A 27,395-nucleotide genomic window follows, 5' to 3' on the forward strand; every position below is an offset into this window, starting at 1 on the left:
TTTTGCTTTCCTCACCCCAAGGTCCCTACCCCTCCAGCCCGGAGACGAATTTGATTTAGGATTGTTACAAAAATAATAATAACCCAAACGCAGAGAAGCCACAGAAAGGGCTGAGGGCAACCCTCCCTCCCCACCTCCCCGCCCACCTCCCTCCCCATTCCAAACCGAGTACAAAACCGCACCCAAAGCAGACATTCTGTACAGGGGGGTGGGGGGCTGGGGAGCAAGCGGGAGGGGTGGCCCTGGGGTCACTCTGTACAAGTCCAGGTTGGTGATGGCCCCAACAGTCCCCATGGGGCCCCTTGGGGGCTCAGGAGGTGGTGGGCACCCTAGATGAAATATTCCTTCTTGTCGTCCCCGCCCGACTGTCCGCCTTCTGCGTTGATGATGGCCGTGTCCGCATCTGGAGCATCGTCAGAGCCTTTAGCCTCATGTGTCAGGTAGGTTCCTGGGGAGAGACAGGGGCTCCTCTTTTCAGGAGCAGTTTCCAAACCTTTGAATCCCTCCTTGCCCATTTTTCCATCCACTCATCCACACCTTGCTCCTATCATTTTTCTCCTGTTTAGAGCTTTCTTCCTTACCACCTGACCTAACTTGCATTTTGCTGCCAATATCCTTCACCTGACTACACTCCCATGAATTAATGAATTCTGCCTTTAATTAGAATTGCATTAATAATACAGGCAAAAAAAAATGGCATGTGTATATGTGTACATGAATGTATATGTATGTGTGTATGTATGTGTCTATACATGTGTGTGTCTATATGTGTATATGTGTGTGTAAGTGTGCATGTAAGGTGGGGCTAGGGAAACTGCTGTGTTAGTTCTATGTGTAAATGCAATTGAGAGCTGACTAGCACTTGATCAGTTGGTGTCATCCAGCTGTTGGCTAGAAGCTATGACAGAAGCTATGTGAAGAGAAGGTAGAGAGAGATGACATGCAGATAGGAGAGGAGAGGAAAAAAATACAGGTATTATGGGGACAGGGAGTGAGGAGATAAAAGTCCAAGGAAAATGAGGCTAAACAAAAAGAAGAAAGTGTAGGAAGAAATGGGAAGAAGATGCAGAGTTTTGCTGTTCTCTGCTTACAGCAGAAAACCCTGGCAGCAGAGCAGCATAAGAGCAGCAGTTGACTGAGTGAAAAGGTTTGATTTTACTGGATGATCGCCAAGTGATGAGGCTTTACTGAAGGGCCATCGGTGTTCTATTATCACAGGGTTGGCTGCATTCTTCTTTCTCAAACATTCCAAGGGGCTGACTGAGTGCCTAAAGGTCCTTCCTACAGCCAGCTCCTACTTGCCTGCTCTTGATTGATCGCTCTACCTACACCCAAGTTCTCCTGATGCTTCCTTTGCACGTCTGACCTTTGTGCCGGATCAAGTAGTGGCCGAGGAAGATGAGCAGGATGAGCAGCAGAAAGACAATGAAAGCCACGATCCCACCAATGATGGCGTGGTAGGTGCTGGAGGACGAGGGCACCGGACTGGGGTCTGGAGGGAGAGGGGAATGCACACAATCCATATTAAAAATAAATCCTGGATAATTATTGCAGAGACTAGAGAAATAGAAATGCTCTAGAAAAACATAGGTTTCCATGGCTAAAATGATCTCTGTTATCCATGACAGATCCCTTTCTCTAGGGATAACTCCATTGAATTTCATTCCAGGCACGGGAGGGTCAATACCCCTTAGGATATTCCTGGAAGCTGCAGTAACTCATTCTATCACCAGGTGTCAGCGCTGTTCCAACAAGACCAGTTTTCCGGAAGCGGGCAAGGCTGATTAGCAAAAGGCTAACCACAAAGGAACAAGAACCTCTCACTGCCAATCATAATCAGTTGATCTGGAGAGATCTGGGAGTAGATACTGGACCTCAGTGCATTGTCCTTGCTCCTGGCATCCTGCAGTAGCTTTGTTCATTGTGCTGAGGCAGTCCCTACATGCTGAGGTCTGCCCTGGAGTTGGAATCAGACACTCTGGTCCCAAGATCTCAGGCCTCTTATCCCTGAGAAGCCTGGCTGCTATCCTCTCACTTCTTTATTGGCGTTTCACTCAAGAGAGCCTCTGATGTTCCCCTGACAATGTTTCCTCTATTCTGAGGAAAGGCTTATTCAACTTTCTGGCAGAACCCCACTGCCATTGGGATCTTCAAAAAAAATCTCCTGTTCAGTCTCCATAAAGGGATCTCTGTGCTAGCCTGTCTCTTCTCCCAAAACTAGGTTTTGTGGTCACACTTTTGGGAAGAACTTCAGAGAAGAAGCATCACCTAGTTCCTCTAGAAGATATCGCATCTGAGAAAAGATTCTATTTCTCAGCATAGTACCAACTTGTCTCCATTTTCTGCCTGGACCCAGATCTGCAGGACAGGAGACAACAGCAGCAGGTTGCATCCCATACTAGTTACAGGAGAAACAACTCTGAGAACAGCCTGTCTATACCCACACTTGAAAGTCTCTGGAACCTCTAAACACAGAATTATTATTCTTGCTGCCAGGTGAGTGCAGGGGTCAGAAGATGATGTCATTTGGGTCACCACTGCTAAACAAAGGGTGATGGGAGCCTTCTATCTATTGATCTTATTGCACATTCCAGAGTGGATCTGGAGCCCGAGTCATCAGGATCTCAATGGGGCATGATATCCCTTTAGTCCACTCCCAAGCACCATCTGGGGGTGCTCTCATGAGACAGAAAGATGAGAGTGTAAGATGAACAGAGAGAGGAGAAGGAGGGTGCTGGAGAAGAACTGAGGTGGGCTCACCATTCACATTAAGAGTATAATAAGCCTTGTAGCTGCCCATGTTGCTGGTTGCTGTGCAGCCGTAGGTGCCACTGTCACTTTTGTTGAGGAATGGGAAGATCAGGGCACTCTCCTGGGTTATCTTCAGTGGTGGCACACTGCCCTCTTTCTCCCATAGGTACTGCTGGGGGCTGTTGAGGCAGAGAAATTCCAAGTGTTTAGAAGAGAGTAGGTCAGGGAGCTAAAGACAGAAAAAAAAAAGAAAAAGAAACTGGGAGCAGGGAAGTCAAGGACTGTTTGATGAAAGCTCAAGAAGTTATAGGGGCCGGAGACAATGAGCTGCTCAGAGGCAAGTAAAGGGTTACCTCTTGGGGTTCAATTTGGTGAAAAGGGATATTTCCTAACTTGCATCTTACTGTAACTTGGTTCCCTATGGGAATCTCAGGGAATTAGGGAGTGGTCCCTCCCCACTTCTGCTGCTTTACAGGAGAAACAGAGGACAAATGTTGTTAGACAGTGTCGGGGAAAACGAGAGGCTCAGGCAGTACAGAGGAGATAGAAAGACTCTAAGCGAATATCACAATCTGAGAGTATGGAGCTGTATCAGAGGCCGGGGAATGGATCTTCTTACACGGGATTGCCACGACCCTCACAGTGTAGCAACAGCTTCTGGCCCTCACGGGGATGTGGAGGGTCTGGCCTAATCTTCGCCGTTGGTGTGTCTGTGGAGAAGAAAATAAAACTCACATGCTATTTAGGAGATTGCCTTGATCTCAAAATCACCCAGTTACATATTATAGCTTCTACTCCTAAATACCTCAGAAGACCAAGAGGCCATGATCAAAGACCTTTCTCCCCCTACTTCTGTGAGCAAAGACTGCTATTGTTATTGAATATGTGAGGGACTGGTACTGCTACTTTGTAGAGGTAGGGTTCTGGAAGGTCAGTCCTTGGTGAGGACCCTATAAAGGCTTGTCTTTATAGAAAGCTGAGAAGGGGTATCACTGATTCATCTGTGCCTAGCACACTGCCTAGCACATAAATGGGACTTAATACATATTTGTGACAGAACAAATACACTTGAACTTGATAATTTATTGAGTTCACAATCTCTTAATCCTCTCTGCTCTACAAGGGAGCTTAAACCAAAAGCAATGTTTGAACAAAAAATATTATTTTTAATGGTCAGTCCAAAAATGAAGTCAGAATTTTGAAACTGCAAGAGATAGGGGTCATATTTTGGCTGCAAAAGGCACTGACACAATATAGATGGACTCTGTGAAAGAATAATGGCATCTGCCACTGATGCCAAAGGGCTGCTGAGGAGGCTAGGTCCAGATGGCTGCATAGAACAATGCAACCAGATACTGGTTTAGAACAATAGACGAAGAGGTCCTGCTTCCCCTAAGGATAGAGTCAGCCTTAACAATCAGTTAATGAAGGTGTTTTAGTCAAATCAAATAGGACAAAGAGAATCAGGCCAGGTGAGAGAATGGGTGTTCTGGGGCCCCATAGCCATAGAAACCTCTAGCACAGTGCCTAGAGTACAACATTTGTTCACTGACTATTGATTACAATTGGGCCAAAAAGCTCCTTGGAGAGTAAATGCCAGATGGTCTGGTACCTAACATAGAAGTCTTTGGGGAACAGACTAAGGAGGGCCTTCCTTAGCCCTGGCCAGGGACCAGCCTTAGGGGAAGAAGGCCAAGGCCAAGAGCCATGCCATTAGAAATAATAATCAGAGAAATACCTTATAGCAAGATAGAACTCTCAAGTTCACAAAGTGCTTTCATAGATACTGTTTCATTTACTCTCAGGAAAAATCAGTGAAGTAAGCAGAAGCCACTAAGAGATTACATACTTTGGTGAAAGTAACACAGCTAGCAAGTAGAGGCACTGCAGCTAGAATCCAGGTCACCTGCTTCCAGATTGAGAGTCTGCTAAATGGAAAGTGATGCCACTCCAAACCTACCTCATGTTCAAGTTTCAGCAATGGGTTTAGCAATTGACTTAAATAGCACTGAAGTCAGGCCTGGATCTTCCACAAGAAAGAGATTTAAGGTTTTAGTTATTTTAGAAAAACACCCAGCCTTTAGCTAAGTTAGGACAAAAAATACCTTATTTCACAACTCTATCTTCTGCCTTTGTACTTTATTTTCTTTTCCCCTTCGTTCCTCCACTTAGAAAAGTTCATTTTGAAAATTTCCAAATTTCCTCAGGTGAGGAGGAAAGTTCTCTGCATGTATTCAAGGAAGACTCCATAGAGGGGTGAGGATCCTTGGAAAAGTTAGGAGCAGTGATTGTGAGAGTGGCCATTTTGGGTCAGAATCACAAGAAAAATCATAGAACTGTGAGAGATAGGGGAGTACTGTGAGGAAAAGATCTGGGAATAATGATGCTGGAGAGATTGTGTTTCCTACTACCTATGTTTTCTTGAAAACATAGTATGTTAGAAGAAGCCTTAGTGATCCCCATTTTCACCTTCTCATTTAGCAAATAAAGAATCAAGCTCAGTGGGGTAAAGCAATTTTCTTAGCATCACACAGGAGTAAGTGGTAGAGGGCAGACTAGAACTTGAGTCTTCTGGTTCCTAATTTGCTTTAGTTACCACTACAACTTACAAACTAGCTGCATAACACTGTCTTACTCCTGGGTTTGGTAAACTTACACATTGGGTCAAATCCTCCAAGCTACATATTTTCGTAAATAAACTTTTATTGGAACATGGCCATGTTTGTTTGTTTACACATTGTCTAAGGCTACTTTCTTGCAACAACAGCAGAGGTAAGTAGCTGAGACAGAGACAATATGGCCTTCAAAACATAAAATTTTTGCTATTAGGCCCTTTACAGAAAAAGTTTGCTGACCCTTGACCTAGTCCTGTCACCTCTTGTCTCATTTTGTTTTTATCTATCCACTTATCTGTGCCTGTTGCTTCTTGTACAGTCACCTGCACTTTCCTTTTCCCCATTCCCCATCTCATACCTGATCCATCTTTACCCACAAGCCCATGACATACATAAAACTTCAATGTGTTGAGAGGTGGATCTGTCAGCTCCTTTTAGAGATTCATGGTTCACAGAGCAAACGATGTCTGCGCCATCATCTTCCCGGGTAACCTGAAACGTCACTGAGCTGCTTACAGTGAAGGTTTTACCATTGGGATCTTCCTGTATTCGGGTTGGTTCTCCTAGAGTGCAGAAACAGACACATACACACACACACATAGATACAGAATGAGCCCTAACATACAGATATTGTGTGGGCCCTACTGTGGATATACAGATGGTGAGTCTCAACTTAGACAAACTTAGAAAGTTGTGAAATGGATATGTACACACAGGGAGAATGTAGGCCCTAACACATACATACATACACACACACACACACACACACACACACACATATACACAGAATATCTGTCGTTCCTGCTTTTTCCTTTTAAATCATGCCTTATGTGCACATACAGAGACATATAGATGTGTGTCCATCCCTTTCTCCTTTTCTCTTCCCCCCAGCACCACCTCCTCCTGTAACACCAAAGTGGGAGGAACTTACCGTGAAGCTCTTTCTCACCCTTCCGCCAGCTGAGTTGAGCTGCAGGTTTGCTCCCAGAAGACTGACAGTTTAGGGTGGTTGTCTCTTTTTCCCGTAATGATGACTTGTAGCCAGTGATTATGGGCTTCTGTGGGATTCCTACCATGCATAGGGGATGGCCAGGATATGAAGGAGAGGCTATGAGGTCACACTCAGTTCTCCCTGCTGAGATGGTCTCTCTAGGGGTCAAGATACCTGGGTCCTACTTTGGTTTATGAAGGGTAGAAGACTAGATAGCTTTCTCTTTTATCTCCTCTCTGAGGACCAGGAAGAAAGACCTGAGGGATAGGGGAAGAGGTATGGTAGGGGGGAGATATACCATACCTGGAAAATGATACGTGACCTGACACCCTACAGCAAAACTGGGTGGCCACAGAAATAGTGTGAAGTTTAGGAAAGCAAAGAAGGAAATTGAACTATAGGATGAAATATAGGATGCTTACATGAGATTGAGTAAGCAACTGGGGTACTTGACTTGGACGATATAATCATATATTGCATGCATTTCTCATGTTTCCCCCACACAATCATGGGAGGCAGGTGGAACAGATATAATCTTCCTCTGTTATAGATTAGGAAATTCAGGCTCAGAGAGAGTAAGAGATTTACCCCAGAGCAAACAGTAAGTAAAGGAGAGAGGATTAGAACTCTTTGCATTTTGTTCCATTGCAAAGGAAACAGAGGCTGAACTTTTCCAAAAGGCTTGAAGACTTGCTTGGCTCTAGGCACCTTCAGGGGCCCACCTAGGGAGATTCGTTTGCATGAAAGCATGCTGTGGTGATACTGGGGTTTGGGAGCCTCACCAAGCACAGTGACGAGGGACTTGGCGGTTCTCACAGGCATAGTGAAGATGGAGCAGGTGTACTCCCCCTCGTCTGCCAGGGCCACGTTGCTGATGCTGATGCTGAGCTCATGGGGTGTGGATCTAACCAGCTGAATTCGATTATCTCGAAGGGCTAGGGGGAAATTGGGAGAATTGGAAGCAAGGCTTTTACTGGCACCTTTCATGTTTGTCTTCAATCTCAGGTCAGCTTCTTTGGGGGGGGATGGGTCCAGTGTGATTTGGGGTAGGAGGGGGAACTGATCCTTAGTCTGAGCAGTCTTTAGGTCATTCAGTCATTTTCCTGGACCCTCGAGACCCTCAGACCTACTCAGAAAAGTAGGTTGGATTTAAAGGGCTTCCTTGTGAGATACATGAGGCAACACTGACATCAGCTGTCTCTTACTGCTCCTTGCGGGTAAAGTCACCTCATAACACTATAAGACCACATATGACCTAGCTGTAATACCGAAGTTTCTCTGAAACTTGTTGAGGGGCCATGGCTTGCTGCTTCCTCAAATAGTACACCTTCACGTTTCAGGCTCTGGAGCACAGGGCCACTTCCCCTCAGTGCTGCAGTCCCTTTCCCCAGCCCAGGGTTGCCACAAAGAGAGATAACTCATGGGACTCTACCTCTCTTCTCCCCAAAGTAGAGAGTCTGCTGGGCAGGGTTAGACCACTGCAGGGATGAGTCCTCATGGTCTTTCACTTGGCACTTGAGCACCACGGTGCCACCAGCCACCACTGTCTCATCAGATGTCCGGGGCTGACTGTCTGCAGGAGTAGAATAAGGTTAGTTTCCCAAGCCAGCCCTAGTCTCTCCATCAATTTCTGGGCCAAAGTCCACCAAAGTCCACCTCATATAATTCAGACCATCCAAGGTCCAGGTCTTTGTGTCTCTTAAGGCATCATGGGAGAAAAAATAAGAGGAAGGAGTAGAAGTGGTGGTGGTGGGCGGTACCTTATTATTCTCTTACTTTGAATACACAGAAAAACAGTCACTTGTTGAATGTTTGCTGAATAAATTGACAGGGCCACAAACACTTAGAGGTATAAAGGCGCTCCAAATCTACACATACCACTCTCTATATATCTTTTCTGATAGCATTTTACCATTCACCTTTGAAAACACACATACACATCTGTTATTCTATGTTTTGCCTTCCTGCCACCACCTGCATAAATGAGCAAGAACAGGAGAAGCAGTTGTAACTAATAGTCCCAAAACTAAAAGTGAGGGAAAGGCCAGGCCAGCCCTTAGATTGCACATTCATTTACAAAAGAGGTAGCTGATAAAACTTCAAAACAAATAATAAACAAAAAGGTATTTTAAAAACTGAAACATTTTGACATGAACTTTTCAATTCCTCCAACAATTACTTCCCTCCATTCATCAGCTGCCTGAACATATTCCTTTCAATATTAATATTAACCTACCTCCCAACACACAAACCCAAATCACCATCCTAGTGCTATTTTAAAGAGCAAAGGATTAAAATTTTCCTTTCAATGTGATGGAAATATGTCTTCTAATCCCTCTCTCCTTAGTCAAGTTAAATAGAAAAAGGACTAATAATGTATATAAATGAGCCATTTGAATCTCAAATTGCCTTCTAGTTGGGCATAACTGTGAGCCCCTCGGACTGTGCGACACTTGCTTCCTCCATCCAAAATTGCTCTGTTTTCCCCACAGCATCCATTCTGATTCCCAACATTGACTTCCTCATCTTCATGACTGCCTTTCTGTGACCCAATAGCACTGATTTTCACAGACCTAAAATAAACAATGCCTTCCAGCTCTGATTCTGAAATAGCCACAATATTTCTTCTATGGAGCTAAATTACTTAACCAGCATTATTCTTCTCTGAAAAGAAAACCAAGAAACATACTTCCTACATTCCCTAATTTAGTAATTTAGACAGTCCCCATACTTCCTATGGCACCAGCCTTACCCCTGCCTTGTTGACTTCTTTCCTTTCTTGGTCACTCCAGCTCCATCTCCAAGAAACATATAATGAGCACTCCTGTCAGAGAAGGTGCCCTGAGGAGTGTAGGTGGCACGTGCTGGAGTTGATACCAAGTACCAGTGCTTCACGGTGGCTGTCTCCAAATTGAAACACAAAGCCTGGCTGCTAGTTTCAGTGTTTAGAATCATATAAAATTAGCACTGAATTCTGAGATCTTAGGGATCATAGAATCCAATTCCCTCATTTTACAGATGTAGACAATGAGGCAATGGAAGTGAAGTGATTGCCTAAGATCATTCTATTCATCAGTGATTCTAGTTAGGACTAGAACTTTGTTCTTCTGACTCTCAATGCAGTGCTGTTTTCATTGGAATGTCCCTCAAATAATCATCTAACTTGAGAATTGAAATTATGATTTTGAGATTAGTGAGCCAGAGACTGAGCTAGCTGAATAAATCTGGGAATGATATAATCTTTAAACATCTCAATGAAAGGTTTGGGAACCCTTTCATTTACTGCTAGCTATACACCAATTTTTGACTAGTAATCCCATTGTCCCTGGTTCCTTATGAAGATTTCTACCTTGATTATGTTGTCTAGAACCTCTTTATTCTGAGTAATACACTCCTCCTAGAATCATTTTATTTTTAGAAAAAGGTGTAGGGGATACAGAGGTCTCTATATTGGAGGGAAGAAGGATTGGGTGCTAGAGAAGTTGGTGGTGTAGAACTAGGACTACTATGTCAGATGGAAAGTTGTGTGGTAATGAGGGGAGTGAGAACACAGGGTGAAGGCCACATGAGTGGGAGATGATGTGAGGATGGTGCAGGGCACTGAGGGACACTGAGATGAGGAGGCCTGGATTCTCACCTTGACTGGCCAGCATGTCAGGGCTGCTCCAGACTGTGGAGCTGATGGCCTCGTCGAGTGGAGCCAGAGTTCCCAGCTCCAAATCCTGCTCCTGCCAGTAGCCTGGGGAGAGAATCTCCATCAAGGATGAGCCCTACATATATGCTGCTGCAGTTTTGGATCTATACTTTCATTGTTGGGGGTAGCAGAGAGGTAGGCCCCTATGAAAAGCAGGTTCACCAGGATACCCAAGAGAAGGTGGGTTTCTCACAAAGGAGAAAGATTAACTAGATTCCTGAAAAAGGAAGTGAACTCTTCCTCTGAATGGGTGAATAAAAGGAGGACGCTAAGTTTTATCAGTCAATCATATAATGTTAGAGCCAAAAAAAGATCTCAGAGGTTATGTGGTCCAGTACTCCCACTTCACAGGTGAAGACAATGAAGCCAATAGAGGTTGATCGTGACTTTGTTAAGGTCACTACAGAGAAAATGAAAGAGAACCAAAGACTCTTCATTGCTTAACCATTGCTGATTCTTCATTGCTGATTCTTTCTGCTACTAAGATAATGACAGGTTTAATAATTAGAAAATACTTTCACATTCATCCTTTTAATAAACTTGTAAAATCAGTACTCTGGTATTATTACTACTCTGCAGTGTGGAAACATAATGCAGTGACTTGCCAAGGTCATACAAATAGAAGAACAAAGACTGGCAATTAAATGCTTGATCCAAATCCAAAGCTGTATTTGTTTCAGGTAAGAGTTGCTACTATAGACAGACACCACAGTGAGGGCCAAAGCTGTCCCCCATGCTTTCCCAGACTGTTTATCTTCTGTTGAGTGCTTAAATTCTCAAATCTTCCTCCTCCACCTTCAGCTCAACCGCTCACTTTATATCACTGACTCTGCTTCTCTGCCACAACAATCCCTCTCTTCCTAGTAGGTAGCCCCTGAACCCTTCTGTGAAGTACTGTGTAGCGTCAAGGGCCTATCTTATTTCTCCAATTCAACTTGAAGAGGCGGAAGGACAAAGAAACCGTCCAAGGGACTTCTTTCAGGGTCTCCCGCCATAAGCCCAAAGTAGCCAATCACGTGCGCAAAATTTAGTGAAGTCATCAGCTGCTGAGCAGAATCCCGGTGCTGCTACCTGTCCCGCCCGGAATCCCCGCCGAACTTCATTCAATTGTTCCAGCGCACTCACTGCAAAGCCCGCGGGGGAGGGCAGGTAGGAGAGGAAAGGACAAGAAGGGGCGCTGGGACCAAGGGGGTAGTTGGGGAGGTGCGGGGGCGGGAGATGGGGTGGTGGGGGTGCGAGAGTAGAAAGGGAAGTGACATAGCGGCTTAGAGTCCGTGAAGAAGAAAGGGGACAAGGGAGAGACTTGGTGAATCAGAAGGGAAAGAGGGAAGAGGGGTAAAGGGAGAGAGGGAAGAGAAGGGGGAGTTAGTGTCCTTTCATCTGGATAGGGCTCCAAGAAATAGCTTCAGGGATTCAGAGGCCTCCATGGAGGCGCCCCGTTCCCCGCCTCCTCCCCCCCGCCCCGGCCACCGTTCCTTCCAGACATGCTCCGGGAGATTTCAGAAATTACTCTCAATCAGGAGAAGCCCTAATTCCCAAATGAAAGGGGGAGTAAAGCAGAGAAAACAGAAAATCTGTAACAGGTAGACAAAAGTAGGCAGAAGGGGGACAAAGGTTGGTGAAGAGAGGCAACGAAAGTGAGGACAAGAGAAGGAAAGGTGACTCAGGAGAGGACAAGGGCTCTTCCATCCAGCAAAGACCCTCCTTGGGTGCCAGGCTCTCACCCTACTGCCTTTTGTGGACATCAAGAATGGAGGAAACTGGAAGTTGGTGAGTGTTTCATATTATTTTCCAGGTTATGTGTTTGTGGGTGCGCTGCTTCAGCACACAGTAGGAAGTCAAATGGCTGTGCTCAATTGGGATGGTGGAGGGATAGGGAGAAGCCAGAGACAGTCGGCCAGCAGTATTGGTACCCAGTGCACAAAGCACTAAGTAGGGCTTTGCTCAAATGAACAGAAGACATATAGCCACCTCATATTTTAGTATGGGACTTTGAGTTTACAAAGTGGATTTTCAACCATTAATTCATTGAATGTCAAAACGACCTTGAGAGATAGGCAGCCCCATATAATCGTTTTTTAGAGATGAGGTTTAGAGAGGTTCAGGAACTTAACTAAAGGCACACAAATAGTACACCTCTCAAGGATCCTTTCTCTCTGGTGATGCTTTCAAAGCTTTTCAACAGTTCCTTTTCTTATAGCATTTCAGCTCATTGCACTGCAAATTTACTTGTTTAGTTATCAGTCTCCTCATCTAAACCTTGAGTTGCTTAAGAGCAGAAGTCTTATTCACCTCTGTATATTTAGCACTTAAACCCAGGCTCTCAGTACATTTAATTGGTTTGGTACTTCATTCAGTCACAATTGGCACTGTACTGTGTCTATTCCTATCAGGCAGAGCATGTATTCCATACAACAGCATGTATTTAGTCTTCACTCTCCTCTCCTTCTTTCATCTGTGCTTTTTTCCTGCATTCTAAGTTCTGTTCTTGTTTACATTCCTTTCATCCTTTCCCCCTCCTGCATTTTGTTGGCATTTTTTTTTTTTCTGCATAGGATAAGTGAAATGATGTAGGTCACTCAAACCAAACTAAATTGTTCAGGTGATAGGACTGATAACTAAACAAATAATCTCTAATAAATGGCATATTTGGAATATGCTTGATATATTGTCTCAGTAGGCTTACAGGGAACTCAGTCTGATTTGTAGTGTTTTAAGAAAATGCTTAAGAAGTAGCTGGGTTTTATCCCCTCTCTGGGGGTGACATTTCTCCCTCTAATTCTGAGAAGTACTTAAGTTTTCTTGCTGTTTTTATAAAATTGTACAACTGTAATAATAAATTCTGAATGGCCATTCCCTTGGAAGTGGATGAATGATTATAATTCTATCAACAAAAACATGGATAAGTAGAAGAATTTATTACCTGGGCTGTGAAAGTATAGTGCTTTCTTTGGATTTAGATCATGCCAATCAATAATGACATCAGCAAAATTCCTTCAATGGATTCAGACTGGAAAGGAAAACTTAAGAGTGCTCTGAAATGGTAGCATGGACTTTGAAGTGAAAATAGTGAAAATTCACTCAGGCAGAGTACTTGGAAGGAAATGCAGACATTGAAACTTCAGGACCATTAGTGAGTGGAGGCCCCTCAAATAGAAAAATAGATGAAGAGAGCGCTGGTTATATTGGTTGTATTGTTTCTTTGCTCAGAAACCTTCACCGACTTTCCATTGTCTGCAGTTCATATCCAGATTTGTTAGCCTGACCTTCAAGATCCTGTAAAGTCTGATACCAGTATACCTTTCATCTTTGCTTTTACATCACTCATCCCATATTTCAGACATATGACACTATTTGGAATTCTCTCTATAACTCCTTTGCTTTTTTGCATACATTCTCTTTCCTCCAATAAATTTGTTAATAATGCCTTCACCTATCTTCACAAGTCTAAGCCTTATCCATTCTTAAAGCCTACTTTTTGTGGCACCTCCTTCAAGAAGTCTTCCCTGTCTCAGGTGAAAATAAAGAGTTGGAGCACTTTCTTTGCTTTCCTTAAATTATGCATCACCCTCTACTTTGTACTGCAAGTTTGGCTTCTCTCTAAAATTATACAGGTCATGCAGATAGAGTTGATATCTGATTCATTTTTCTATCCAGTACTGGCCCTAATACAGCAATTATACATTGAAGGTGCTTAATAAATGTTTATTTTAAAAAAATGAAACAAAGATGCTGAGCATCTTCCACTCTGAGAACTAGGCTCAACATTTGCTAATGAAGAGGAAATAGCAAACAAAACAGGGTAAGAACAAATACATAGGCCAAGAAAGAGGGTCATCTATCCAGACGCTGAAGCTCTAGAAGTCTGCAAGATGGTGAGAATCGATGTTTATTGATCACCTTCTGTGTTGTCAAGATCCAAGTTAGGTACTCTATATTCATTATTCCAGAACAACCCTTTTAATAGGCATTATTATGCACATGTTAAGGATGAGTTAACTGAGACTCAGAGACTAACTGAGATTCAGAGAAGTTAAGTAACTCATCCATATGATGGATTCAGTAAATGTTGGGATAGGACAGGCTTTAAACTTAGGCCTCTCTGACCATGAAGCCCAGCTCTTTTGCACATCTTCACTACACTGCCTCCCTTTGCAGAGCATGCATTTTGTATATGTGGCGATGGGGCAGAGATTACAGGGGAAAGATTCCTTTCTTCATTGCTGGCCAGGGTGGCTCCCTGAAACAGTATTCACAGCACTCACTTGCACTCTGACTAAAAACAAAACAAAATAGTGTACCAAGTTGGAAATCGGTGCCTGTGGTGGTGGAGGTGTGACTTGTACCCACTGAATTGGATTTCTTAATATATCTCCATCTGTACTTTTGGGGGCTATATTGTATTCCTTTAGGAGCCTTACAATGTGAAATTCTTAGTTAACCAGGCTACAGAAGTGTCCAATGAAAACTAATGGAATCCCTTCATGTTTTCATAGCACTCTAGCACTGAGGCTAAAAACTAACATCTTCCTGTTTGCCCTCAGTTGCCTTGGGGGTTCTTAATTCTTGGTTTATTTACTCATGAGTTCCAGCATCTTTAGGACTTCCAGCATTTTAAAAGACAACGTAGCCCTTTCACCCACTAATTTCCTTTTGATTGATTGTTCATATTGAGTAGCAGAGGTGAGAATTGGAGACTTACTAATGTGCCTCTTTAAAGCATACATTGGCACCTGCAATTCAGTTTTTCACTCATCGCCCAGAACCTTACACATAGTAAGTGCTCAATAAATATTTATCGAATAAATAAATGAGTGACTCAAATGATAAAAAATGTATTATGTCCCCAATCTAGGTGATGCTAGTAGGGAAGTCTATGTGCCAGTATAACCCCTGAGTGCTTGGTTTTTATATCTTTCTCGTCTTGTCTATTTTGGGAATCTAAGGTGCATTGGCCTGAGGGCCATGAACAAGGTCACAGGTACACATTTAGGATGGTGGGACATGTGGATAGAACTCTCCCACATAGCTGCTTCTGTCCTTGCTGGTGCTTGGGTCCAGAGCCCCACTTCACAAACTCTAGAGAAAAATCAGCTCCCTGAGTAGGAGTTGATGGTGATGATGATGATGATGATGATGATGATGATGATGATGATGATTCAACATTTCTCTAATTCTAGAGTTAAAAATACTCTTCATCCCACCCTACTTGTTATTCCTCACGACTACCGTGACAGGTGGGTGGAGAAGTGTTATCTCCAAGGGAAAACACATTGGGGCTGTGGCCCAGAATACTGAAGGGACACACTTTTAGAATGGTTTACCCACACCACACCCATGGCTGGGTCCCCTGGCCAGGTGATCTCGCTCTAATTCTTCCCTGACCTCAGACACATAGTGAATTCTTGTATGTATTTGGATCACACACCAGAGAGAATGGCCATGGCAAAATCAGAATTAGAACTCAGCCCCTGGAGCTTTTCCTTATGCCCAGAGCCATATTTTTCTTTAACAGCGAATGTCTGATTTTGTGTTTGGAAGTAAGTGGACCAATCCCATCTGAGTCCTAATTTAGGCATTAACGCCAAGATTTTGGAAGTCATTTACTTAGACTTGAGAGACCTTATAGCACAAAACCCTGATCAAAAAAGGATTCTACTTAATTTTCTACAGTTGTTCTTGGGCTGCCAGGAATTATGCTACTTCCTCTGAGGTTATGGTGTATTTCTTAGTCTAAGCTTTTTAGGGCCTGAGTGCCGAAATATTCCTAATTTCTTGCCCTTCATTCCTTTCTAACTTTGTCTGTCCTCCCCTAAGTTCCAAGTTCCCTGATACTCCCATTATTACAGTGCAGTCAAACAAAAGCTGGGGCCACAGAAGTGGGAGTTACCCTGTCATCTGGGATTATCTGCCTTTTCAGGGGTTCTTTGTGCATTTCTTTTCTTTCCGTTGCTCCTCAGGAGCAAGGCTCTGTCCCCTCACAGGCAGCAGGATTTCCTAAAGGATCTTCCTAAGCTCAGATACACTGCAGCTCACATTCACTTCAGAACTTCAGAGCTCAGTCACGCTTCAGCTGCCTGCCTGTCTCCTTGAGCTAGGCCTTCTCTTCAGCTTGCTGCCCGCTCTACCCTCTTTCTGGCTGGACTACTGAGATCTTGCTCTTCCTTTATTCCTCTCTCCATTGTTATTTCTGTTGCTGTCTGGTTTTTCCTTTTGAAGTCTTATTTATCTACTTTCCTTCTGGCTCCCAGCAGCCTCTTGGGCCTAAAGTCACTACTCTCAGCTTTGCTTAATTCTCTCAGGAGGCTTACAGGATATCAGTGAAAATAAGTGGTAACTAGGGGTAGGGAACAGAAGCTTCACTCTAAGAAGTTCCCAACATGCTGATTAGCCTTGTAGGTTGGTAAAGTGTGGTCAAGAGATCCAAGATTTATAGAACCTACACTGTTACATGATCCAAGAGATTTAGGTTTGGAAAGGACCAACGTGGGCTCAAACAGGTTTATTGTTGCATGTCGGTGGACACCTTTTGGTTCCATCCTAAGCAGGTTGTTGAAAATGAAAAGCTTTGTTTTCTGGGCTTGGAATGGTATGTGGCTAAGCTTTTCCAGGTTGAATGAGGTGGAGGGAAACTTTGGGGTAGATGGCTAACTTCCCTGTCATGGTGTGAGGGTGGGATTAAAACAAAAAGTTTATCTGATGTTAACCCTCTTTTCACTGAAAAACCCAGTTATCTCAAATGTTTCCCTATATTCAAATTTAAAAATAGAATAAAACTTTAATATGTCATGAATAAATATATTTTGTATATGTTTAAAAACACTGCAATTAATTTGCCTTTTCGGTCATTTTCTACTGACCTCTAATAGCCAGAGGTGTTTATTTTTAAGATCTTTTTGATTGTACCAGAAAGGATGGAACTGATGTCCTTTCTGAACTCCTTTTACCAAAGTTCAATAATTCCTCTTCTCTTTCTGTTACATCACATTCTTCCCCAAATATTTTCCCTCTATGATTCTTAGGAGCATAGACTTTTAGAGTTGACAAGAATCTAAAGTAGCATCTAGTGCAACCCTCTCATTTTAAAGATGAAGAACTAAGATGTTTAGGAACTTAAGCAAGGTCACATAGGCAGCTTGTGGGAACTGTGGTTATAACCTGGTCTCCTGTATTCATTGCCATTTGATAGCAGTTAAGTGTACTAGCTAATTCAAGTTGCCATTTAGTCTGATTTCACTTCCAGTGACATACATCCTCCCTGCTCCTTGTCTGTCTGTGTATTGCAGTGAGAAACACCAGAACCCTAGATCTCAAGGAAAGCAACTCTACTAAATGCTGGGCAGGTTAGAGAAGTTGGAGTGAGATGAAGAGGTAGTCCTTTCAGATGCAAAGAATGGCATCTTCAAAAACTTCAGGACCTTACAGGCAGATTCTAATTCTCATAGAAAAGGAGACTAGGGGACAGAAGCCACTTCATACCCTTAGGAGTTAAAAATGATTATGAGAACAAGGCTGTGTGTGCCCACACGGGGGCATCTGCATGTTGCAGAGCTGGAGGAATGCTAACCTGATTATGAAGTGGGAGACATAGAGTAGAAGAGATAAAGCAGAAGAGTATGTCCTATTCTTGAGCTAGAGAGAGAAAAATTCTGGAGGCAGAAGTGGGCTTGCAGTAGGCTGAGGCGGGGGGGCCTGAGAGACTTAGTTAAGATTCCGAGGAGCAGAGACAGGGAAGTGGGCGGCAGAGAAGGAGGTGGGGACAGCTGTTGCTTTGATTTGCTATTGAGTCACCGTTCTTGGTGCATTAGCACTGAGAGGGAGCCCTGAGCTGGCCCCCAACAAAAACAAGTCCTTCTGTAGCCAATACTGCATTGTAGCAAGAACCAAAATTGAGAGACAAAAATGAAGGGGAACCTATCCCCAAAGAGCCCCTTCCTAGCCTTAGCTCCCTGCTTCTAAGACTGAGCTGTGTGCTCTAGACAAGCATCTAGTATTTTTTACTAAGACTGGTAGGACAAAGAGGATGGTTCAGTAAGAGCTTTTGGGAGAACAGGTTCTGTGCAGGGGTCTGACTAATCAGTTGTTTCTTAGGTAAGCCCCTAAAGCCTGCCATGAAATCGCTCTTTCAAATGACATTTTAGGAGTGTCTATTTGTCCCCATCTCCTCATTCCCTCCTCACCATGCTCACACACTCAGAAATCGGGACAGCTGTGACCTTGGATCTGCATTCTAATGCAATAGAGAGTCAGAAGGACAGACTTTATCTGAACTCTTAGATGCCCCTTGAACCAAGTGTAGGCTAAATTAATCTTGCTGCTTTCACATATGTGTAGTAGATCTAGGCAAGAATTCCTCGCCACCCCCCACCCCCCATCTTAGAAAGTACTTGGAAAGGAAACATAACAGAGTCAGTGTGGAGTAAATGCAAGCAGAATTCAGTTTAGCTCATTGGAAAATATGTTTAGCTATTGGAAATTAGGGGCTTAGAATGGAAAAGAAAGCCCAGAGATCAGGGAGAAATAAAGGATAGATTCCCTGACGCTGAGAAATTTCAGTCCAGGTTCCAAAACCTTACTCCTGCCCTCCAGAACCTCAGTTCTTATTTGAATGCATGGATGAATTCCCTCTCTCAACAGGCCCTATCTTCTTCCCTTTTGCTTTTTATGTCACACTTTAGATATTTCAGGCTGCTGGCTTGGTGTGGTGGGATAACAATGCTGTGAAAAAGTTGATTTGTTAGAACTCAGGTAAGAAAGCATTTATCTCTGCTGGTTCTGATTTTACTGACTTGTGTTTACTGTTTCCTTTCACTGGGTGATCAGAATCAGGTGTGGATGACAAGTTCAGGGCAGTGGTCAGGAGAACTACATGAAGAATGATGTGCTCTGCTTTCCACACCCATACTACTCCAGGTTCTCTTCTTCCTCCAATCTTATCTGAGACTCAGTCTCTTCGCTTCACTTTTCTCATTTAAAAATGTATTTTTTCAGAGAGAGAAAAAGTGTTCAAATAGCCTTACTTTGTGCCTTCCTGGGAATTTAACTCTTCTATGAAACAAACACATTTTTCCAAGTCTACAGACCTCGCAGTCCCCAGAGTGGCAAATAATACTGTTCGGATCCAGAGATCTCCTCTTCTTTCCTCCTCTTAAACCTTCACTGAGTATCTCTTCTTTGTTGCGGGGATAAACTCATTTTTGTGCCCCAAGTACGTATATATTCTGACCTGGTTACCTTCTTTCTCTCCTTCAATATGTGTCCCTCAACACATGGCACACTACAATTTCCACTATTCATATGTCTGTTTTAATTTTTTTCTGACATAAACACACAGCTTTTCTTATGACCCAGAAACACAGCCCTTTTTACAAGCCCATTATTAATCAGAACTTCTTACTTCCAGAAAACCATATGGCTTAAACACAGAGATTCTCCCCAAAGCAGAATCCAGGCTCTCTTTTCTGCTCAAACTCCCCAGGCAACGGCCAGAATCCTTTCCTCCCCAGGGCTAAGGCTCAGTCCATCTGTTACTGACATTGGACTCCAGGGCTTGGAAACCAGAAGAGAATTGGCATTAAGCAGCAGTTGAGGATAAATGAAAATATGTGAGGCCCAGGGGCTTAGTGATGGTGGTTTTCATATTAATATGAGATTATAGGATAGAGATTAGGGGAGGAAAGATATACTATGTGTTTGGAAAGACTTTATCCTTAAAAATTAGAGTAAGAACTAGTAGGAATGAGTGAGTACAATTGTCCTACTGTCAGTTTTTACATTTTCTGAGGGATGAATGATTAGGAGCAGATGGTAAAACTGGGCTCTCATTTTATAATAATATAAGAACATAGCCCAGAGGCGACCTAGGCTATGCTAAACCTTAAGTTACTTGCCATTGATGTATTTATTAAAGTCTTGCTGGGTTACCAAGAAGTATCAGGTATTTAAGTCAGAGACTCAATAAACCAGTTCACCTTTGTAGCTTTTCACCCTGTCTGAGGCTTAGGCTAGAATTCTAGAATCAGATTGGAAGCTAAGAACCAGAGCACAGAAGATAAACATATAAAGCAAGTATCTGCATATTCCCAATGAAATCTGTTATTTGAAGTACTAGTTCTCCATTTTACCTCACCAATATCTGGGGCTATATGAAGGAAGTGGAGAGCTAAGTAATAGTTAGAGATGACTGGTCAAGATATCAGCTTTTATTTCTTTTTCTTTTTTTCCCCTAGGGCAAGTTGATGTGTCTGACCTTCCTCACCCTGAACTGGAAGTAAATGAGCCAAAGGTGCTTATAATTAGCAGTCAATACACAATTAGTGTAGGTCTAGCAGGGGTAAGGAAAAATAGATGCTTAGAGAAGACATTTTAGTTCTTTATATTATTTAGCTTTCTTATGATTCTCCTGGAGACGTCCAGGGAAAGATGAAGAGATATAAGAAGGTTAAATAATCCCAGAGTTAAGAGCTTACATAGAAGAATGACACACATATTTAAAAAAAAAATTAGAATCTCTGCACTAGAATCCTTTCTGAAACATGTCTGCTCTTCACAGGAAGAAGGGGCTCAGGGGGATGAGTAGATGAGAGATACTTCAGCTGTTACTATAACCCTAATTCTGTCTTCTGGAAGGATCACTCATGGTGATAAATCACTTCCATTACCTGTCCTTGAAAAATAAAGTTTCTCCTTGTTTCAAATGAGGGAATGGAAGAGGGGTCCTAGAAATTCATTCTGGAAGCTTGCTTCCCCAACTAGACTCTGCTGTAGGTCATTCATAAGTGTTTAACTACTATATGAACTATTATGCAGAAATTGACTTTTAGGGAAATCAGCACTTGGGGGAAGAGAAGCTTGTGTAGTTCTTATGTGATGAGAGGAAAAGGTTGTCTAGTCTCGGATCTGTCACACTTGATGTCATAAGCTTATTAGCAGATACTCCAAAAGAACAGCAGAGTCTAGTTTAAGGATGCATCTACTGAGATTTGGCCAAAGACTTGGACTCTAGGATGGGGTGGTTATATTTAAGGCCATTTAATTCTGTACAAGATGGTTATAAAGATGGGGGACATGAGTCAGGGTTTTGATATTTGTTTTCTATGCCTCATAGATTGAATCCCTCCAGTATCTATTCTGACAACCCATCACTATGTGTTGTCTTTGTGTTTACCTCTAAGATTGAGGGGAAAATGGAAATAAGCTCCATAACAGGACAGCTGGAATTGGTCATCAGGCTCAAAATGGTTTTAAGAGGTGCATGCTTATAAACTGAATAGGACTCATTTTGTATTCCACCATTATAGTGTATGTGTGGTTATTGTATATGAGCAATACTGTCTCAACCTAAAATATGACTATTTGTAGTTCTGTTTTTAATATGAGTCCATATATGGCAAACCATCCAGTTCTTTTGAGGCCATTTGAGGTCACTCTAGGCCCTAGTCTCCTGAGCATTTCAAACAAACAATTCTTTTCCATCTCATAATTGATTTTCCTTTCTGTCCCCTTCCAACAGTTGATTAGATGGTTGTGAGGACTGTCCCAGTGGAGCATGTCAAGGGTCATAACTAAGATCATGTGTGTGTTTGTGGAGGGGGAAGGAGATTGCCACCTTGTTCTGAGGACCGCACTGTGGAGGGTAGAGATTATGAAATGTGGAGGGAGAGCAGGACCATGGAGAGCAACAGGAAGTGCCTGGAGAGTCATCATCAGGGGCTAGCACCATGGAGAGCTCAAAGCACAGGTAGTTTGTTCCACAAAGACCAGGAGAAGCAAGTGGGATCATGGGTTTAAGGCAGCCAGCTCTCCAACAATAAAACTGAAAGAACAAACATCGGGGCTCCTGTTAGAATCATGTTATACACCCATCACTTGCTCTAAAAGGCCTCCTGAAGTACTCTGTTTGAACCTGTCATATATACATCCAAGAGCATATAAAAAATGAGGACCACCACTAGACTGAATTTGCCAAAATGGGCCTCAGTAATTATGATAATTACCTAAGTATAGATGGTGGTAGAGAGGGTTTTAATTTGTTACAACCAATTATGAATAAAATTACAATTATCATCGAATGAGGTAAGCAGTACCACAGAGCCTGTGTCCCCTCAGAGACACTAGGGTATGAGCAAGCCAAAATGTATTACCATCAGATAGAGTATGAGATATGTTAGCATCAGAGCGCTCTAAGGCACCAAAAATTGCTGTAAATAGTTCAGTCTTGATCATACATGGAAAGAAGAAATGGATCATGTCTCTTAAGAAAGGTATTGTCCTTAAGACTTCAAGGCTTGTGGTAATTGGGACCGTTGGTCATTTTCTCCAGGCTTAGAGAAATTTTGGTAAAGGGGCAAATAATTCTTGTTGCTTCAGTGAAGAATATGTAGCTTTACTGAGCCTGTATTTTGTAAAAATCTCAACAGCTTCATGTGTTCAAGACTGTTGAGGGCTTGGCTTCTCAGCACTCTTAGTGATGGATCTCCTTGTTATAACAAGAGATTGAATTGGGTTTTTACTTGGGTTATAAGACCCCCGAGCATTAGCTGGTTTTCACTCTGTAAGGAACGATCATTACTGCTGATTTCAGAGTTTATGGATGGACAGACCTCTAGAACATGACCTCATCCAGTATTAGGGGCCTATAGGAAATGGTTAAAGAGAAATATTAAATTTTAATATGAAAAATGAAAGAAGATATTATTACTAAAAACTTTTTAATACCCTAGATTTTTCACTTAGTAGTCAGTAAGGAACTGGCCCTTTACACAGCCTGCTTTCATGGAGAATGTGGAGCCTAGATTACTTTCCTTAGGTGAAATTCCATTACTGAGAAGTAGATGACCAAAAAGGGATAGTTGGACCAGTATACAGTTCTATACTAGGAAACAACAAAGAATGTGACTTGTTGCAAATCCAGGGGTTTTATTTCTCTTGTGATAACTATGAAGATTTTTTTCCCCTAGCATCTGACTTAAGGAAAAGCAACTCTTAATCTCATTCTACATATTATTTGGACTGCAAGGTGGTAGTAACTGCGAGGCATACCAAAATAAAATCTAAAGAATTGCAGAACGATGGCACAACTACCTAGTCTGCTATTTCAGAGTGACCAGAACACCAAAAAGATGTCATCTGTAGAATTTTATGGCTGCAGAAGTATGAGTCATTCTCCAAGTGAATAGTGAATGTCTCCAACAAGGCATTCTTGAAATTAGATTTGGACCTCTTTTCTTCCTCAGTTGGAAGGGTAATGAGATAGAGATAGAGACAGAGATAGCCCCTAAGGGTAGTGAGCTGACTCACTTTACTGTCAGTCTAGGGCACAGGATTTCAAAGTGTATGTAGCAGGACCCTAAGTTGTGCCTTACAGATTATGGGGAGTGTGGTGAAGCCAAGAAGAAGAGTGAAAGGGCTATAGGTCTTACTTCTCTGTTTCAACAAGAGTAATTCTCCTTTATCTGTTTAATTTATTTGAGAAAGAAATTTCACATTAAAAAAAAATGAGGAAACCACTGCTCTAGAGGAAACTACTAAAACCAGCAGTGCTGCCTAGCTCTAGAGAAAGCTTAGGACAGAACCTTTGGCATAATTGCTGGATTGGCAGTTGACATTCCAGAGCTTGGGCCCCACATCAGGCAGACTGGTTCTGTATGGAATTAACTAACCTCTGCTATACCAGTGTCTCTACTGTGGTCTCAACTTCTTTGTGCCAGAAAATGCACATGTCTGAAAGGAAAGCATATCCTTTCCAAGGATTACAGCTGCAACTAGAAAGAGAACAGGAACAGAAACAGAACAGTAACGGCTGCAACTAGGAACAGAAAGTAGATGGAGTAGGTCTGCCAAGCAGATCTGTGGGCAGCTCTAGAGTGAATGCCTGATGGACTTCTCCAGCACACTGGCCCTGATCCGTACACTGGGCACCTGGCCAGGGGGCTGCAGAATGGATAGCAGTGAACAGAAGGTCATTGGGAAGGGAGAAGATATTTATGTGTGGGGCAGTGCAGTACAAGGTTAAATTGCTATAGCCTGGTCTAAAATAAAGTGAAGCTGTCTATCCATCTATCTCTAGACTAAATCAATTCAGAATTCTGGAAATAACTTGAGAAGGAAGAATCCAAGGAAAGTTGGTCACAATGTTGAACACAAGCTGCTCACCAGAGAGATAACCACAGGACGCATTATGTATTCCCCAAACTCGGAATTGCTAACTTTTGCCAATACTAGTGGAGAAATGTGAGAGGAATGAACAGGTGGCAAACTCTGAAATGTCTAAAACATACCTGAGCTTCAAGCCACAGCATGAATAGCCAGGTTCAGATATCGCTGCTTGCCTGTCTCCAGCTTTTCAATCCTTGTTCAGTCTTATGAAGCTTAAGAAAATGTATGCTGTACTCCAGGGAGCTATATACCTCAGCAGCATATAAAATGTGTTTTTCTTATTCTGAATGAAAATAGCCACTCTACCACACACTTTTGACCACTCAAGCATCAGTGTATTAGGGTGTCTTGTCCTTAAACTTTCACACCTCCTCTCTTCCTGTTTTGGTCAAACATTACCTATGTAATGGTCAAACTATGAACTGCCTTGCTCCCTGCTCTGGGGCCCCAGACCAGCTCAGAGGTTGGCATTTCTTCTGCAAGATCCTGGTCAGAATGGCTTCATCAGTGAACATTAAATCTATGCACCTACCTCCCACCATCAGAGCTGGCCTTCTTAGATCCAGAAACTAAGGTAGAATTAATTCAGGTAGATCATATGTGGTTGTATATTACACATTAGTGCATCTTGAGACATTGCACACCAGACAAATCCACTATCTTTCTACAAGGAAAATGCTCTACAAGGAAAACTGCTTGATTTGACTCTTTCTAGTTAACGTACGTACCTCTCTCCCCATTCCTGACTTCCCAACCTCTCCTCTAGAAATTCTCTATTTGAAACTTAATGCCTTCTACTCTTTCTCTCAAGCAGCTGCTCTAAGGCACATTTTAAAATATGAGGATAGAGCATTTCTCTTACTCTCCACCTTAAGCCTGAGTGGGAGCTGAGCCTCCAAGTTGAGGACCAAGAAAGGATAATGCATTTGGTGAAGAATTAGCTGGTATATAGATAGATATACTCTGTTCTCCAGTGTTAACATTCTAGAGTTGAAGAGCTCATAGATTTGGGGGATGGCTTCTTTCTGTTTAGGTACCGGACTGGCACTAACAGTTCCCATTGTTGAGCAAGTGCAGTTTGGGTCACACTTGTCTGTCTTTAATGCAGCTAGCAGGATGGGAGGGCCAGGGGCTGCACTTGAAAATCAAGGCCTAGTAGAGGGTCATTATTGAGGTACAAACACCCAGTTCCTCTCCTTGCCTTGCACTTAGCCTGCCCTCCCTCTGAACTTCCCACCCCTCCTCAGTGAGTTGGATCATCAGTGCAGACCCCTGGGGAAGAGGGACTCTACATAGGGGAGAGGAGGGCCACTTGTCTCTGTGGTGACTCAGACAGGAACTCCCTTAGAGGTGTGTTGATGGATACATGGTGGAAGGAGTCAGCCAGCCATCCGTAGGGAGGGGATCCCCAGTGTCCCTATACCAGTGGAAGCTTCTTTATCATGATGGAGACAGAGCTGGGGGAGGAGGTCAGGCGAGATGGAGTGATCGTTCACCTAGCACCCTGGCTCTTCGCCTGTTTTCTTCAGATGAAATTCTCTACATCATCCTCCCCAGTTTCAACCCCTCCCCTCTCCACCCCTGCCCCGCCCTGTGCCCATCCCTGCTGGCCACTGGGTCCATCACCCAGGAGCCTCCTCCCTTTTCTCCTCCCCTGCGGTTCTTTCTGGTTCTGTTTTTCATTGGCATCTGGCCGGGCATAGCCACCACCCTCCCCCTCACTCTCCCCACTTCCCTTTGCTCAGCAGAGGTTCCCTTCCCTCTACCCCCTCCCCCATCCCAGCCCAGCTCTGACTGGGATGGAGGAGACTGGAAGATGCATTCCTTTAGTCCCTTCACACCCTGCCCTCCCTCTTCTGGGACGCGAGGTTCTGAGCTCTGGTTCCCTTCCTGGTCTCCTTTTAACTGCCAGCCCATTAACCATCAGCAGCCTTTAAGAAAGCTGAGGTGCCCACACAGCGCTGACCTACATAGTGGGGTCCAGAACAGGAGGGGCTCTTTCCAAGTCTCCTCACCGCCCGCCTCCTTTCTCCTCTCATCTCTCTACCATTAAAAACCAAAGAAGGTTTGAGTTCCACACTGGGGCAAAGGGACTAGGAATGCTACCCCACCCCAAATGTGGAGAAATCAATGTTTAGCCCAGGAAAGCTTTTGGTTTTCCGTGCATCATCTTTCCCAAATATCTTGAGCCTTTCTTTTCCCTAATCCCCCCCTCTCCCCCCCCCCTCCCCCCCCCCCCCCCCCCCGCCTGCCCTGCCACCCACCTCCTCCGCTCTTGTCTGGGTTTCTTCCAGCTTCAGCCACCGCTAGGGATATTGCCATCCCGGGGCCCCCTCCGCCCTGTGTTGTTGTTTTGCTCCAAGGAGAAGCCTCCCCCTTGCCCACGCCCCCCTCAACAGCCTCATCCAGGCCCCCTTCCCTGGGCACTCGGAACTCCGCTGCGGGTGGGGAGATGGGGGGGGAGCAGAAATGTTTTCATACAGCAGTTTGGGAGATTGAACTGGCCACCCAACCCTCCAGACATACATACACAAACACCCGACACACGCCCTGACTGTCTCACTCCGCCTCCAGCACACACTGACACAGACATACACACAGATACTGACACAGGAACGCAGAACCAGACACCAACAGAGACGCGCACACCCAGACACACACGGACATCAACACATCCACACCCCGGGCTGCTACAACAGACTCCAGCCGCGGTGCACACGCAGACACACTCGGCGGTGTACAAGGAGCATACCCGGCACACCCACGACCCACAGAGACATAGATGCTCAGACAGGCACAGGGGTATTATCGGCTGGCGACTTGAACCCCAGGTTCCAAACAAAGCCAAGAGAGTCTCTCCGCCCCTAGTGCTGTTCAGAACCCCCGCCCTGGTCGCTGCCCTCCTCCCCTGGCGCCGCCCCCTCCCTCACTCACCGTCTTGGGAGAGGTTGGCCCCGCCGGGCGCCCAGCAGCAGGCGAAGAGAAGGAGCAGGGGCAGGGCGGAAGGAGCCCCCATCGCGCTTCCCGGCCGGCTCCCTGCTGGGCGCAGGAGAGCCTGCGTCCCTAGGGGCTGGGGATAGGGAGGGGGTAGACGACGGCTCTGACCGTATGGGTGCCCCGGAGCCTCTGGGAGCCCGGGGCCGAGGTGGGGACCAGGAGGGAGCCGGCGCTGCTGCAGTCGCAGGGA

The 27,395-nt window shown here is 44.0% G+C and overlaps 1 protein-coding gene across 2 annotated transcripts; it reads right to left on the bottom strand.

The window, feature by feature from the left end:
* CADM3 (cell adhesion molecule 3) lies at nucleotides 1–27,395 on the bottom strand. Of its 2 annotated transcripts, XM_011373104.1 has the most exons (10): nucleotides 27,143–27,395; nucleotides 9,995–10,096; nucleotides 7,790–7,930; nucleotides 7,140–7,292; nucleotides 6,298–6,435; nucleotides 5,759–5,929; nucleotides 3,371–3,461; nucleotides 2,761–2,930; nucleotides 1,367–1,492; nucleotides 178–448 (listed from the first exon to the last, which is right to left on the bottom strand). In XM_011373104.1, the coding sequence occupies exons 1-10, from the start codon at nucleotides 27,222–27,224 to the stop codon at nucleotides 330–332; spliced, it is 1,293 nt and encodes a 430-aa protein (XP_011371406.1). In that variant the 5' UTR covers nucleotides 27,225–27,395; the 3' UTR covers nucleotides 178–329. The 2 variants fall into 2 exon arrangements, with proteins under 2 accessions (XP_011371407.1, XP_011371406.1); XM_011373105.1 differs by lacking the exon at nucleotides 9,995–10,096 and having other exon boundaries at nucleotides 1–448; nucleotides 27,143–27,355.

This window comes from Pteropus vampyrus, unplaced genomic scaffold, assembly GCF_000151845.1.
Source record: "Pteropus vampyrus isolate Shadow unplaced genomic scaffold, Pvam_2.0 Scaffold217, whole genome shotgun sequence".
Taxonomy (NCBI): domain Eukaryota; kingdom Metazoa; phylum Chordata; class Mammalia; order Chiroptera; family Pteropodidae; genus Pteropus; species Pteropus vampyrus.

Bases quoted from the DNA above. Each gene is read 5' to 3' on its own strand.
- CADM3 (XM_011373104.1), bottom strand. From the start codon at position 27,224: ATGGGGGCTCCTTCCGCCCTGCCCCTGCTCCTTCTCTTCGCCTGCTGC. The intron at 7,293-7,789 runs GTAGAGTCCCAT...ATTTCCCCCTAG, and splicing joins CTACTTTGGGGAGAAGAGAG to CCCTTCGAGATAATCGAATT. The intron at 3,462-5,758 runs GTATGTCATGGG...TCTTCTCCACAG, and splicing joins TCAACACATTGAAGTTTTAT to ACACACCAACGGCGAAGATT.